The 16,171-nt window shown below is 31.8% G+C and overlaps 1 protein-coding gene across 1 annotated transcript in view; it reads left to right on the top strand.

The window, feature by feature from the left end:
• CSE1L (chromosome segregation 1 like) overlaps nt 1–16,171 on the top strand; it is a 60,630-nt gene that overhangs the window by 33,484 nt on the left and 10,975 nt on the right. Inside the window, exons 9-17 of the mRNA XM_074288554.1 lie at nt 3,593–3,760; nt 3,860–3,989; nt 4,814–4,879; nt 8,964–9,166; nt 10,050–10,134; nt 11,793–11,854; nt 13,106–13,242; nt 13,682–13,785; nt 15,612–15,709. Of these exons, the coding sequence (XP_074144655.1) occupies nt 3,593–3,760; nt 3,860–3,989; nt 4,814–4,879; nt 8,964–9,166; nt 10,050–10,134; nt 11,793–11,854; nt 13,106–13,242; nt 13,682–13,785; nt 15,612–15,709 (1,053 nt within the window). The remainder of the gene's footprint in view (nt 1–3,592; nt 3,761–3,859; nt 3,990–4,813; nt 4,880–8,963; nt 9,167–10,049; nt 10,135–11,792; nt 11,855–13,105; nt 13,243–13,681; nt 13,786–15,611; nt 15,710–16,171) is intronic.

Below are 16,171 nucleotides of genomic sequence, written 5' to 3' on the forward strand. Positions count from 1 at the left end.
GGATCCAGTACTCTTATCTATTATATTACCCATAAAGCATACTAGTTATCCAGTATTTTACCTATCTGAATGATTTTTTATTGATTCTCTTTCAAGAGACTGGCAAGTTATAAAATTTAAATGCTTTAAAAGGTAACGAGTATATCTGGGGTTTATTTTCCCAAAAATGCCCTTTAATATTCCTGTGTCAGTATATGACAGTCTTGAGACATTTTAAAGATTATTTATATTTCAGTTGATTCAACCATGCGTTCTATCTTTTTCATAATCTCCTTAATTATGCCACCTTCTCCATGAAATCTTTCCTGATTTCTCCTTCCATTGTCCCAAGCATTCTCAATAAAGAAAATTTACTTTGTATTTATTGTGTATATGCTTATATTATTGTATATATTTATAGATGTACATGCTGTATCTCTCAACAGAATTTTAAAAGCCTTGAGGGCTTTATTTCATTGTATCCCCAATGCTTGACTCTTAGTACATATTTAATAGCTATTTGTGGATTGCTAGATTTGGCAATTACATCACATTCCTGAATTTTATTATTGCCTAAAGGTAGAGTATAGTATAGTAGAAAGTTAATGAGATAGCATCAGGGCTGGAATTCAAATCTTGACTGCCTTATCACTAATGTGAAACTGGAAAAATCATTTTATTTACCACTCATACACTTACTTTTCTCAATATTAAGATGAATTCATCTTTAGAGTAGAATTTTAAAAGCCTCTCGTACCCCAAAGAGTAACATTAATGGCTATTTGACCAGCAAGAATTTACAGAAGAATTCAAAAAAGACTTTAAAAATCAAATGAGAGATCTAGGAAAAACTTTATAAACAAAGAATCATTCAAGAAAAACATGAAGATTATGAAAAGAAAGTCAACTAGCTAGAGTAGAAGATCCAAAATCTTAAAGAAGAAAATAATTCTTTGAAAATTAAATTGGGCATGGGAAAGCCAATAAAGCTATAAGAAACCAAGAAATAACAAACTAAGGAATGAAAAAATTTGAGCTAAATAAAAAAACAAAGCAAAAACAAAAAACAAACCAAGAAGAGAAAACATAAGAATAATTGGAGAACCTGAAAGCTATGACGAGAAAAAGAACCTTGGACCACAATAATGCAAGAAATAAAGAAAATTATTCTGAAATGATAGAAATAGAAAAAATCCACCAAGATTCTACAAGAAAAACACATACATAAACACATTCACTAAATTTCAAAAACGCCAGATCAAAGTGAAAATTTTATAACAAACAAATTGAGATATGCTAGAGCTACATGTTGAATTGTATAACATTTATCAGCAGCCAGAATAAAAGACCACTAGTCCTAGAAGGTAATATATAATCAATCAAAAGAATTATATGTGGTCAAAAATATCCAACAAAACTAACCATGATATTGAATTCCCCCTCCCCCCCCCTCCCCCATGGGCTTTTAACAAACTCACAGATTTTCAGGATTTTATCTCAACCAAACCTGAACTTAATAGAAATTTTAACATATAAGAACCAACATTAAAGACTAATTTCAAGGGACTTAACAATGACAAATGGTTTGTTTTATGTAAATGATATGTCTGAGATTGGCATCAGTAATTGAGTATTTTAAAAGAAAGATTAAGGCTGACCTGACTAAACGAAATGTCTAAGAAAAGGTAAAAATAGTAATTATTCTCTATACAATGAGGTGCAGAAAAAGAAATTATATAGAAGCTTCAGATGGGGGAAAAGGGCTGGTAGTTCTGCAAACCTACTTATATTAGGAGTGGGTTAAATAGGAAGCAATACATGTGTGTTGAAAGATATACTACCCTTCAAAATATAAAGAAATAAGGGAGGGGAAGGAATAAGATTAGGTGGGGGACAGAAGTATATATAGATTAATGGGAGTGGGATAAGGTATGTAGATTAAGAAGAATGGAGAAATGGGGAGGGAAACAATGAGGGGAGCAAATAGGGAAGGATCCAAGTTTAGGTAGGCGATTAAGCAATAGCAAGGCAAGTAAAAAGACTAGAACTAAGAAGAGTTAGCAGAGATATATTATAAGATACACAAACACAACAAGAAGGGCTAAGAGTAGAACTTAGAAATAAAAGTAAAGTAGCAATCATATCAATCAAACTTAAATATTCAATCAAAAGAAATAATGTACATTATATCTCAGCCATATTAATACTGTTTTAGATGCATATATATGTATGTATAAAAGTGTATGTGTATATATATGTTTATATAGATGTATATAGATATGTGTGTGTAGGTAGATGTGTAGGGTATAGACATAGTAGAGAGTGTTATGTGTGTGTGTATAATTTACAAATATATCCATGTTTAACTATAGCCTGCTTGGAGGAAGTTGGGGCTGGGGCTGAGAGGGGAGGAGTGAAAGAGGAAAAAAAAGAATAAAGTAAAAAATGCACAACAGAGTATATAAAAGGATAACCTACAAGAAAAAGAAAAGATGGATGGTCATAAATATATTTTCTTGAAATAGAAATATATTGTGAATCCTTCCTGATTTGCTGAGTACATGACAATGTTATTTTTTTGTTTGTTTTCCTTTTTCTTTCTATTTCCATTTTTTTTTTCTTATGTTGTACTTAGCTTGAAATAAATTTTTGTTTTAAATAAGAGGTTTGGATTTTAGTTGATTTCTAAAGTCACTTCTGACTCTAAATCCTGTGACCCTGGTTTATTATCCAAACTGTGAAAATTCTAAAATAGAGAAAATAACTTGTTATTTGAAAAACTGATATTTAGTTGTATGATAACCATGTTTTTTTCCAAATTGGGAATGAAGGAAAATAGCAAACACATAAGGATTGTCTGATCTGAAAATTAAATTTTATGATCTGTAACCTGAAAAACAATCACATTTTGAGATTAAACAAAAATTGTTGTGTTTTATTTTCCCCCTCTGGAACCTCAGCATTAGCTATATTACCTATTAGGTAGTCACATTCTGCCTTCTCTGCTCTCTTGTATAATCTTCTTCTGTTGTTATTTAACTTAAACCTTGGTTTCTTATTTCATAAGGATGCCTTCTCTCCGTAGTAGTGTAAGCTGGTTAAGGGATTGTATGCATTATATTGTTTCCATAGGGACTTTGCACAGTGCACTATATACGATATATTCTCAGTATTTGTTAATTAATTGATTTATGGTGAAGGTTATTATGTGATAGTCTTATATTAGAGGGAATTTGGCATCTAATTAGAGATCTATAGATGGAGTCAGGAAAATCTAGCTTTAAATCAAGTCATTTCATCTCTGTGTTCTCAGGCAGCTTTTGACTTACTGAGCCATATGTTGAAAGGTTTTGGTTCAGGAAGGAGTTCCTAGACCATACTCTTGACAGATAATTTGACTTTAAATTATTGCTTTCTTCATATTATCATGAAGAAACTTCTTTATTAAATTTAGTGAAACTATTGATTAAATAAAATTATTTAAAATATGTGTTTAAACTAACAGTCTATTACTATAAAGACAGTATAATTTGCTACTTCATAAAGCAAATCAGTTGTGTTTTTTAAAATTCATGGTAGTATATTTGAGTTTTCAGTTTTTTTTTTATGTGAGGATGAAGAGGAAGCGGGCTTATTGGAATTGTTAAAATCCCAAATTTGTGATAATGCTGCACTATATGCCCAAAAATATGATGAAGAATTCCAGCCATACCTGCCCCGATTTGTTACAGCAATCTGGAATTTATTAGTAACAACAGGCCAAGAAGTCAAATATGATTTGGTAAGTAGATGGTCAGAACAGATGTACAGAACTTCATTTTTCTAGAAATACAATGGTCAGTGAAGTTTTTTATATGTTCCCTTTTGTGTTTTGTTGTAGTTGGTAAGTAATGCAATTCAATTTCTGGCTTCAGTTTGTGAGAGACCTCACTATAAGAATCTCTTTGAAGATCAGAATACGCTCACAAGTATCTGCGAAAAAGTTATTGTTCCTAACATGGAATTTAGAGGTAACTATTGTCATTTATGCAACTAGCTTATTGGATGAATTAGATCTTAGTTTTAAAACAATCAGTTTACATGTCATATGAAGTCATTAGTGCATTTGTAAATTTTTTATGTACCTCTTATTTACTCAACCCACATTTTTAGGTTTGAGAGTAAAATTGATTTTTCAGTTATTTCCATCCTTAGTCTTTATTGAACCTAAGCTCAAATAAAAGCATTAACTCTCGGGAAACATTTCCTTAGAACTCTTGGCAAAAAAAAAGATTCTTTTTTATAGTGCTGTTGAATTCAAGGGAAGATAAGAATAATTCAACTTGTTAACTTAGGTAGAGGGATGTACAGTTTGGTTCAGATTGCTGGTATCTTGGGAATTGCTTGCAACTTTCGTAAAGCAAAATGATCACATTTTAAGAATATGAAATAGCAATCTACTTGGTTTCTCCTTCATGTTCATTTTAATTATGAGTGTCTGAATTATGCAGACTTTTCCAAAGAGGCATCCTTTCTTCTAGAGTCTTGGAGCTTAATATATTATATTGTAGGTCAAATAAGTTAGCATACTTATGAAGATAGGAGGGATTAAGTTTCCTACAAAACAGGCATTGGATCATTTGGATCCTGCAATATATGATCATTTTTTTCAATTGACTTGATACTAGACACTTTTCAAAAGGATACCTGCTATCATCTGTGAAAAAAAATAGCCATCCACTCAGGATGAGGCATATTTGGTATTTCTGTGGAATAAAACTAAAGTTACAAGTAGTTAGCAAGAAAATAAGATGACTTAAAAAGTTTTTAAAATTTTGTGTATGTCATTTTGCAGCTGCTGATGAGGAAGCCTTTGAAGATAATTCTGAAGAGTACATAAGGAGAGATTTGGAAGGATCTGGTAATCTTTCCCATTTTTAATTGATGCCTTTTGTATTTTAATTGCATTTATTTATGAATATGCTTCTCCCCATCTCCTCAGTTTATTCTTTTGAGTATTTTTTCAATTTGTTTATTTTCTGACACTCATTTTTGAGTTCCAAATTTTCTTCTCTCCCTAGTCCTATTGAGAAGACAAGCAATAACATACCATTATATAGATGAAATCTTGCAAAACATATTTTCATATTCACCATGCTGCAAAATAAATAAATGAAAGGAAAGGAAAAATAAAGTGGAAAAAAAACTCATGCTTCAGTCTGCATTCAGAGTTCATGCATTCTCTCTCTGGATTTGGAAAGCTTTTATTTATATATATATGAATATTTTGGAGTTGTCTTGTATCATTGCATTAATCAAAGTAGCTAAGTCTTTCATAATTGATTGTCATTATAATATTGTAACTAAATAATGTTCTCCTGGTTCTGCTCATTTTATTTTGTATCAGTTCATAGAAGTCATCCTATGTTTTTCTGAAAACATCCTCCTTTTTAATTTCTTTTAGTACAATAGTATTCTAATCCCCAACTCATGGACTTCCCATCCATTTTTGTTTTTTTCTATCACATAAAGAACTACTAGAAATAATTTTGGACATACGGTACTTTTTTTTTTTTTCCTTTGATCTCTGTGGAATATATAGACTCAATAGTGATATTTCTGGGTCAGAATGTGTGCAGTTTTATAGCACTTTAGATAGAGTTCCAAATTATTCTCTAGACCAGTGGTTCTCAAACTTTTTAAATAGGGGGCCAGTTTACTGTCCCTCAGACTGTGGGAGGGCCGGACTATAGTAAAAACAAAAACTTACACTCTGTCTCCGCCCCTTAGCCCATTTGCCATAACCCACTAAGCCGCATAAATGTCCTTAGCTTGCCACATCTGGCCCTCGAGCCATAGTTTGAGAATCCCTGCTCTAGACCAATTCACAACTTTACCAGATGTTTACTAATGTACCTGTTTTTCCTTCATCCCCTCTAGTATTTATCATTTCTGGTAGGTATGAGGTGGTGCCTCAGAGTTGTTTTAATATATATTTCTTTAATAGTGATTTAGATAATTTTCATATGATTATTGATATCTTTGATTTTCTCTTATGAAAACTGCTTGTTTATGTCATATGACCATTTATCACTTGGGAAGTGGCTCTTTTTGTAAATTTGGCTTTGTTTCTTATACATTTGAGAAATGAGGGTTGCTGTACAAAAATTTTTCTTTCATTTTCCTTCTTCAAGTTTTGTCTATATTTGGTTATGCAAAAACTTCGTAAGTTTCATATAGTCACAATTATTCATTTTATTTCCTGTAATTTACTCTATCTCTTGTTTAGTCATAAAACCTTCCCTTAGCCATACATAAGACATAATTTTTTTTTCATTATCGCATGATTTACTTATGTCATCCTTTATATCTAAATCATGTGCTCATTTTTACTTGACAGATAGTGTTAGAAATTAGTCTATGCTTGTTTTCTGTCAGGTTACTTTCTAGTTTTCCCATCAATTTTTCTTAATTCATTTCTTAATTCATGAGTTCCTGAGTCCCCGAAAGCTTATATTCTTGGATTTTTATCACACACTGGAATACACTGGTTGTTTGCTTACGTATTTTATATATGTATTCTTTTTCATAATCACGCACTCTATTTCTTATTCTTAACAGATTATTTTGATGTGAGCCTTTTTTTTAATAATAGAGAGTCAAAAAGGGAAAATATACTTTAATAAAAGCAACCTGCACATACATTACATCTAACTGCAAATAGTACATTTCATACCCATAGTTCTCTACCTATGTATTAAAGAGAGGGTGATGAGTTTTCTCAACTCTGCTGTAACTAAATTTGGCTATTATAATTAAATGTAAAATTATAATAATATATAAAATATATATAGCATTGAGTTTGTTTTAAATTCTTGTTGTTAATGTATCCTTTAACCCCTAAAATCTTGCTGAATGTTTAGACTTGTTGAATTTGTCTTCTATTTCAATTGGAGAAAAAAATATGAAGTTCTCTTAATTGGAAAAAAAAAAAGTCATTAAATCAGATTTATAATGAATGGTTAGTAAAAAAGCACTTACTAATTGGCTGCTGTGTGCTCTGCTAAATGCTTAGAATACCAAAAAAGACAAAAGACATATCTTGCTTCCAAGGTATTTACAGTCTAATAAAGATAATAGCTACAGATAGGAACAAATGAGATATGTATAGGATAAATTAGAGATAATTAACAGAGGGAACACAGTAATATTAAGGGGGGAAGGGAAATCAGGAAGATTTTCTGAAGGTAGAAATCTGGAGAATTTGAAAGATATCAGGCAGAGTATGAAATAGAGATGAGATTGGGGAGATTTTCCAGACATGAGGGACACATGTGGGAGGCAAACTTTGTGTGACAAACAACAAAGAAGGCCCATGTCAGTGAATCACAGAGTTTATCAGAGATGCACATGGAATAGGAATATTGGAAAAGGTAAGAGGAAGGCAGTTATAAGAAGTTTTTATTGATGATATTGGAAGTAATAGACACTGGAGTTGATTGTATGGGGTACAGAGTAACATTGTTTGATCTAGTCTTTGAGACAGGTGAGTGACATGTGGGCTAAATAGAAAGGAGATAGAAAGTAAGGAGACCAATTTCAACTTTTCTTTTTTTTTTTTTTATTATATATATATATATTTTATAATATTATCCCTTGTATTCATTTTTCCAAATTACCCCCCCTCCCTCTATTCCCTCCCCCCGACGACAGGCAATACCATACATTTTACATGTGTTACAATATAGTCTAGGTACAATACATGTGTGCGAATATCATTTTCTTGTTGCACAATAAACATTAGAATCCGAAGGTACATGCAACCTGGGCAGACAGATATTAGTGCTAACAATTTTCATTCCCCTCCCAGTGTTTCTTCTCTGGGTGCAGCTACCCCTGTCCATCATTGATCAACTGGAAGTGAGTTGGATCTTCTTTATGTTGAAGATTTCCACTTCCATCAGAATACATCCCCATACAGTATTGTTGCAATTTCAACTTTTCAAAGGATTAAGGTGTAAGTCCTTTGATCAGAAAGTTTCAGAATCACTGCATTACATGTGATGCCCCAGCTTCACCTTTTCCAATATCTATCTAAAAGTATGTAGCCTTTATATTTTGCCTTTTTCCTTGTTTTTTCTCCAATAATATAATTTTCATACCGAGAATTATCCTTTTAATAGACATCAATTTGCTATTTTATTTGTTTTCAATTTGAGTTAATAAGTCATGTTTTATTCTTCTAGTATGACAAAATATTTACGTATCAAAAATTTGTAAAAATTTTTGTATTAGTTTAATGAAGATTCAATTAACTTCTTAGTAGATAATATGGCTTTTACACTTATTTCCTTTTTTTTAAAAGTATTTCACAATGTTTCTGTTTCTAAACATAATTTTGAAAGTCATGCAAATTCAAATGTAAAAACCTTATTTTGCTCTCAGAAATCCTTGTGGTTTGGTCCCTCTGCAGTGTTAGTTTGCTAACTCCAGATCTTTTTCCTCCCACTCTTTCCCCATCTCATTTTATGTATGAGGAAATGGACCAAAGATGATCCAGGGTTTGTTCACAGGCCTGAGTCCACATCCTAGTTGGCACTCTCACTTACTAGTTGTGTGATACATTTTACTTAATTTTCCTGAACCATGTTTTTGATTGACGTCTTACTGGTTTACTAAATGGTTTTGAGGAGGTACAAAGCACTCTCTAAATGTGGGCTTCTAAGTAGTCTAGTGCTAAAAGTGTTATATATTACATGATGGAATTTCAAGTTTATAACAACAGAAACATCAAAACTCAATATATCATATAATTTTGTAAGCCCTCATTTTTGATACTATAAAAGTGATATTATCTTCTCATCTAACTTTTTGTGGTTAATTTCTGTTTGTTTTGCTATCACATTATTTTTCTTTTTCTTGGGTTAATTTTGTCAGATGGTATAGAGATAGTTTAAATCTCGCTACTGACTGTCTAATCATTTTTTCCATTTTTTATTTTGTAGATATTGATACCAGACGCAGGGCTGCTTGTGATCTAGTAAGAGGATTGTGCAAGTTTTTTGAAGGACCTGTGACTGGAATCTTCTCTGGTTATGTCAATTCCATGCTGCAGGAATATGCCAAGAATCCATCTGTCAACTGGAAACACAAAGATGCAGCAATTTATCTAGTAACATCGTTAGCTTCCAAAGCTCAGACACAAAGAGTAATGCTTTTCATTTATGATTTGTGGTTTATTTTAATAATTTATTGGAAGTCTTGTTGGCCTTAGCCAGGTTTGGGTACAGGGGAGTAGTGTGGTAAAGAGGAATCCTGGATAGAAAATTTGGAGACTGGGATTCTAGTACTAGACCTATTCTGTCTTACCTGTGTAGCTTGAGACAAAACTTTTGAACTTGATCTTGGCTTCATTTTTGTCATCTTTAAAAAGGAACTGGATCACCTATATTATACATTACATTTCTGGTGTGCTTTAATTTCCAGTTAAGAAATAGTAGTACCATGGTGATTGTACACTGGCTTTATTTGCCTCCCTCACTGTTGAGGATATTTGTAACACTTGGAGGATAGTTATTGATATCTCAAGTGTAGGAAGTAAACTTTGATGGTTTAAGGTTTGTGTTGCAAACCAAAACACCTTTTTCACAATGGCCGGCTAGAACTGGGACTTGAATTGAGATCTTTTAATTCTTAATTAATTCCAATACTCTTGCCATTATTTCTATTATTAAATAATTATAATTGTCTGCTTAACCTGGCTCAGAGCATATGGTACAAAATGGCCTAATGTTGGGGGTAAAAATAATTACTACATATCATATTTGCTATCTGAGCACAGGCTCTTATCTTAAATTATTTCAGGGGTTTTTGCATATTGATTTATTCCAGATTTATGATGCAGTCTTGTTCTTCATTCAGTGTTCTGCTGTCATTTTCAAACACTGACTGATGCTTCTTTGTTTGGCCTGTTTTGTTTATGCTTAGCTTTTATTTTAAAATATGCATTTATTAAACTCCTCATATTTCTAATATGAGAGATTAGAATCTGTAGGATTTTAATTCCATTTGGATTTAAATTTATTTTTCAGCATGGAATTACACAAGCAAATGAACTTGTAAATCTTACTGAGTTCTTTGTGAATCACATTCAGCCTGATTTGAAATCACCAAATGGTAAGTTGAGCATTGTTAACTCTCCCAGACATTTTACTATGGGCTCTGTTTCTACAGATGATATTTGAATATGGAAAAGATATTAAAGATCAAAAACCCCACAATTTTCATTGATCTAGAGGTCCCATAGAATTTAGTGAAATATCTATTTTTTACAAATTTTTGGGAAAATGTCCTTTTTTGATTTGTTTCTTGCTTCAAAGAGTATCTTTATACTTAAAAAAGAAGACATACTTTTCAGATTATGCATTGAGGATAAAATTATCTGCCCTAATATTATATAATAATAGTAGCAGCAACCATCTAAATAATACTTTAAAATTTGTGAAGGTTTTTACAAATGTTATTTGATTCCTTGCAACAACCTTGGCAAGTAGTGCTGTTATTATAAAACCCATTTTACAGATGAAGAAACTAAGGCAGAGAGAAGTTAAGTCACTTCCCCCGGGTCATATAGTTACTAGTGTGAGGCCAGATTTAAATTCAGGCCTTCTGTATCCTGGTTCAATATTTTATCTACTAGGCCACCTAACTATACAACATCCACCATTGGTGTGGTATTTTTCCACTAGGAATTTTAAAATTAATTTGTAACTTTGTATGATAGTAAAGTCTTTCAGTTAGTCATTTTGATGATCTTGGAAAGTTGGGGATGGGTGTGTACTCTTGGATTTAGGATTTAGCTCTGAGTTAGAGCTGTGCCATGGCTCTTTTCTATTATATTTTTGAATAACCCACACAAGAAATTTAGAAGATTTTTACAAATGTTGACTTTCCTTATTGCTTTTGGCCAGGCTGACTGAGCACCTCGCCTCAAAAGGCAGTACTTAGAATTAGTTCTCCTGTAACTTGATATATGCTTTCCCCCAAAAGCAAAATGCTCTGCCTAATTGTACAATATAAAGCAAGGCTTATGAGAAGACTGGGGTTCAGAGAATAATGCTTGAAAAAAATCATCAGCAATGTATAAAAACAAGATAGGAACATAATAAAAATGATGGCACAATTTTATGCATGTTAAATATTTAAATACATCCCAATTCAGGTTCTGATCTGGATTGGTATAGTTAAAGACAAGTTGGTCAGGTCAGAGTTCTTCTAGGTTCCCCTCCCCACCCTTCCTATCTTCAAGTAGGTAAGGGGAACAGCAGATCAACCTTCTTCTGCCCACAGCTCCTACTGCATCAGAAGATATACAATAAATAAAGCACTTTACCTTGACAAAGACCTGAAGTATGCATTTGGAAGTAGGTGTCAGAAGGATTTCATCTAGTGAGTTATTGTGAAGTCATGTAGTTTTTGCATTCTTAATGTTTCTCTTAGAAGAAGTTGTACATAAGCAAACCCTGAAATTCACATTATGCTTAAAATGTTCCCTAATATATTAATTGCTGTGGAACAAATTCATGTATTCAAAACAAGCATTATAGCAGAACTACATATATCTGGTATAAAATCTTTTTTGTAATTGTTCTTAATTAGCTATTAAGAACTCTCAACTTTTCCTAAAGGATTGGAAAAGAAATTAAAGCATAAGTAAAATAAATTTTTACCCCCAGATGCCTTAAATTTTGGAATGATTTGCTTATGGTTTGCTTTTTTTAGTGATTTAGTGTTTATGACTTGAGTTACCATGATGTTCTGTTGTTCTTTAATAGTGAATGAATTTCCTGTACTTAAAGCTGATGGTATCAAATATATCATGATTTTCAGGAATCAAGTAAGTTTGTTTTTTTTTTTTTTTTCTCTTTCTTTTTCTCTTTTTTGATCATTATTTACCTCCTAAACTTCTTACTATTAGATCAGATTTCTTGTCCTTTTACTGGGTATTATCATCTCTTTTCCTTTAATGATAACTTTTACACAACATATTCTGCTAATGTTTGAAATTCTTTTTTTCCCCCTCAATTATTTGGAAAGCAATTTAAATTATTTTCAGCAATATAATGGTGAATCTTTTAACATTAACAGATTGTTTCCTCTCTGATTCACATATTTCAACAAGCTCTAGCCCCTGTAGACTTCTTTTAGTGTTTTACTTTTTATTTCTCATCAAAGAACTTTTAAGGTAAGATAAATATCTGCCCTGACGGTTTCCCAATGGGAATGGTTTTTAAACTGGAATATTTAGTATACAAAGGGCAATAATAGGGTTACTTATCTTTATTTCTGAACAGACTTACCTGAACATATACTTTTGATAGCCCCTTGGCATCAGATTTTTCAGAACCTGGGTTTTTCATAATTTCCTTTTATTAGCGTAAGTTAATCTTTTTCCTTATTTTGGCATTTTATAATTTATCCACATACCTCCAAGATTTTTGCTAGTTATACATGGTCATTATTCAGTATTGAGTTTAAAATGATTTGTTCCACTGTAGATCCCTAGTCATTTTCTAAAAAAAAATTAGTATAGCACATCGTTGAACAGGTCCAGGAAACCTGAGATTGGATCCTGTCTCTGAAAAACATTAGCTGTGGGACAGTCTTAGATAAGTTCTCCTCCTCCAGAAAATTCTAGGAGTCAACCTGCTTTTTTATTTTGGACCAAACTTGGATCTTGGATAAGAAACCCCTTCTCTTAGTAAAATTACCTATCTTAGTCTTTGTCTTTTTTTTTTTTTTTTTTTTTTTTTTAATTTGTTTGTTTGTTAGTAATAGCTTTTTATTTTTGAAATATCTGAAGATATATTTTTCAGCATTCATCCTTGCAATATCTTGTGTTCCAATTTTTTTTCTCTCCCTTCCTTAGACTGCAAGTAATCCAACATAAGTTAACCATGTGCAATTCTTCTAAACATTTCTTAACTTATCATGCTGCCCAAGAAAAATCATAATTTTTTAAAATAGCTTTTAAACTTTAAGAATAAGCTTCCAAATGTAAATAAAAGCCTGTTTTCTTTGATTTGTTGATTATGTTAGATGAATATATTTTTATTATGAATGAAAATCATGTTACTGAATTATTCAGGTACCTAAAGAGCAACTTTTGGCTTCCATTCCTCTTCTGATCAATCATCTTCAAGCTGAAAGTATTGTAGTTCATACATATGCAGCTCATGCTCTTGAAAGACTGTTTACCATGAAAGGATCCAACAATACCATACTGTAAGTTTTCTGACCACAAATAATGACATAGTTTTGGGGGAAGCTTTGCTGAGTCTATTTAGTGAAGAATATGAATCATTCCAACCATTTCTTTCACTCCAATCATGGTTTTCATGTAGTAGTAAATAGAGGAGAAATGTAGCTGCTGTCAGCATTCAGCTGTGGATCAAAGGAATGGATTATAGCAAAACAGTGAGTGCTGGGAAAAAAAGTTATTTGTGGCTTTGGGGCTATTTGATTTGAATACATATTATCTCTACTACCTCTGCACAAAAAAAAAAAAAATGACTTGTTCTTCATATAATTTTCTGAACAGTCAGACTTCTGGTAGTCTATTGGCTTACAGATTTGTAGAATTTCGATTGGGATTAAGTTTTTTGCTTTACCAATTTATCCCCAATAAAATAGTTGTTAGTATTAATTGGAATTGTGTTTATAGTATTACAGCTGCAGAAATCGCACCCTTTGTAGAGATTCTGCTAACAAATCTTTTCAAAGCACTCACACTTCCTGGCTCTTCTGAAAATGAATATATAATGAAAGGTAAGCATTTCTCTAGGATACCTTGAGACTATAACTAAATATCTAATTTCAAATTCCAGATAATAGTTATACTCCGAATTGTGCCAAGTTATCCATCTTAAAAACTGTATGTATGTGCTAAACTATGTTAAAAAAAAAAATTAGGTATTTTTAGGAATACAATAGGAAAATAGCATTTTAATTACAAATTAAGATTATTGTAGGAAAAATAACAGTTTCAGAAATGGTATACTTTTCCTAAGAAATAGCCAACTCCATTTATTGCATAGTAGTTTCAGTGACTTATAGCTTGACAAAAATGGTTGTTGTCATTTTGTGATTGTTGGTGTGCATCTATAGAGATGGCAAACTGTTTGCATAGCAATTGATTTAAGTGGTGACATCAAACTTAAATAGAGAAGAACTAATGATTTTTACATACGGTCCTCTGAAGCAGGATTCTTGTTGATTTAAATTTTAAAATATCTTATCTCTTTGTAGGTTATTAAATATTTCTAAATTACATTTTAATCTGATTCTGGCCAGTTTGGTAGTGTAGATTATTTGACATTTCTGGCTCAAAGTGTAGGTCTGTGTGGCTTGTATAGATTTCCTCTTTCCTTTTTTTCTCAGATTGTTTGCATTTCTTTGGGCTCTCCATATCCTCTAGACTGTATTCAACTTTGTAGTAGTAGGAGTGACAGCATTTGAGGCCTTTTGAGGCTCTCTAATTTATAGTTTTCTGTGCTCTCTTGATCTTTCTTTTCTTCATGTCAATGCCTGTGGTATGCTAAAAGAACCCAGAGGGACTTAATAGATAAAATTATTTTGTAAGTGTTGAGGGCTTGTTTTGTAGGGAAAGAGAGGTTACATTTGTCCCCTTGACATTCTCACGTTTCACATTCACGGTTTCAGTTATTGAAGGTTTGTTGTTGATAATTAAATGATAATTTTTAGTGATTTGCTGTAGAAGATTATAGATCAGGTGCATATTTAAAGAAAACAAAAAATTTTCAGTAAATCATAAATGCATAAATATTGTATATTATGAATTTGCTTTAACATTTGCTGCCTAAAGTATATGCATAAATTATCAAGTTAAATATTTGTTTAAAATTTCAGGGTGTTTAAAAATCTACTGGATATGCACTCTTTTGGGGAAAGTGTCCTGTCTCTACCATATAGTCTGTGTCATCTGATTTTCTCACAATGATGTTTGTATCTTGTACTTTTTGTAGAAGGAAATCCATGAAGCAATTGCTGCAGTTGCACAGGCAGCTGAGAAGACTCAGCTTAGTGTATGACATTACTTTTTTGTGTTGAAACTGCAACTTTGAGTGCAGTGTGTTATTTCACTTTAAATAAATGATTTAAAGCTATTAATTGATTAGAGCTATTAAAAATAAAAGTTTGGGGTGGGGTCTAGAATTATTTGTGGTTTTTCACATTCACAGGCATATTATATCCTTAACTCCTGTGAATGTTGAGGGAAGTTTTGTCATATGCTAAACAGATATTTTAAATTTTATTAATATAGCTAATATTTATGACACACTTTAAGGTTTATAGAAATCTGTATTACAGATATTATTTGATATTCAGAACAACCCTGAGAGTTAGTTGCTATATTTTCCCATTTTTACAGATGAGGAAAAGGAGGCAGATAAATGAAATAACTTGCCAGGAAAATATGGCTAACAAGTGTCAAGTCACATTTGAATTCAGCTCATCCTATTTCAATCTTTAGTAGTCCATTCACAGTGGAATTGGACTTTTTTTCCTTAACCTGTTACTGTTGTGTCCTGGAATTTTGACTAAGCCCGTTTCTTTTCCTTTTTCTTTTACAGCTATTATGAGAAGCTTTTCTCTCCTGCAAGAAGCCATAATTCCATATATCCCCACCCTCATCACACAACTTACACAGAAGCTATTAGCTGTTAGTAAGGTAAGGACAGACAGTTCTGAAATACAAATCATACCTTAGTTTTCTGCATAATCCTTTCTAATAAATTCAATGTTGAGGGGAGGTGTATTTGTTCATTCAAACTGTCATTTTACTAAATAGCACTCTTAGCCAACAAGATTTCCAAAATTTGATGTTATTTTTTGGGAGTGACATTGGACTCTAGAAAAATTTGATTCCATGACACAATAGACATTTAAATTGAATAACTGCTTAGAAACTAATTTTTTTTTTTTTTTTTTTTTTTTTTTTTTTTTTTTTTTTTTGGTAATCAAATCTTTGTTTAGAAACATATTTAGAAACACTATATTTTTATTTAAAATAATGACTGGAAAAAAATTTTTATAATAGTCTCCAATAAAACTTGTATTTTAGGTTTCAGCCCTATGTTCAGAAACTTGGTTTGTCAAGAAAATTTGCCAATGAGTCTTTCTGCTCTTTATT

The sequence above is a fragment of the Sminthopsis crassicaudata genome, chromosome 2 (genome assembly GCF_048593235.1).
Source record: "Sminthopsis crassicaudata isolate SCR6 chromosome 2, ASM4859323v1, whole genome shotgun sequence".
Taxonomy (NCBI): Eukaryota; Metazoa; Chordata; class Mammalia; order Dasyuromorphia; family Dasyuridae; genus Sminthopsis; species Sminthopsis crassicaudata.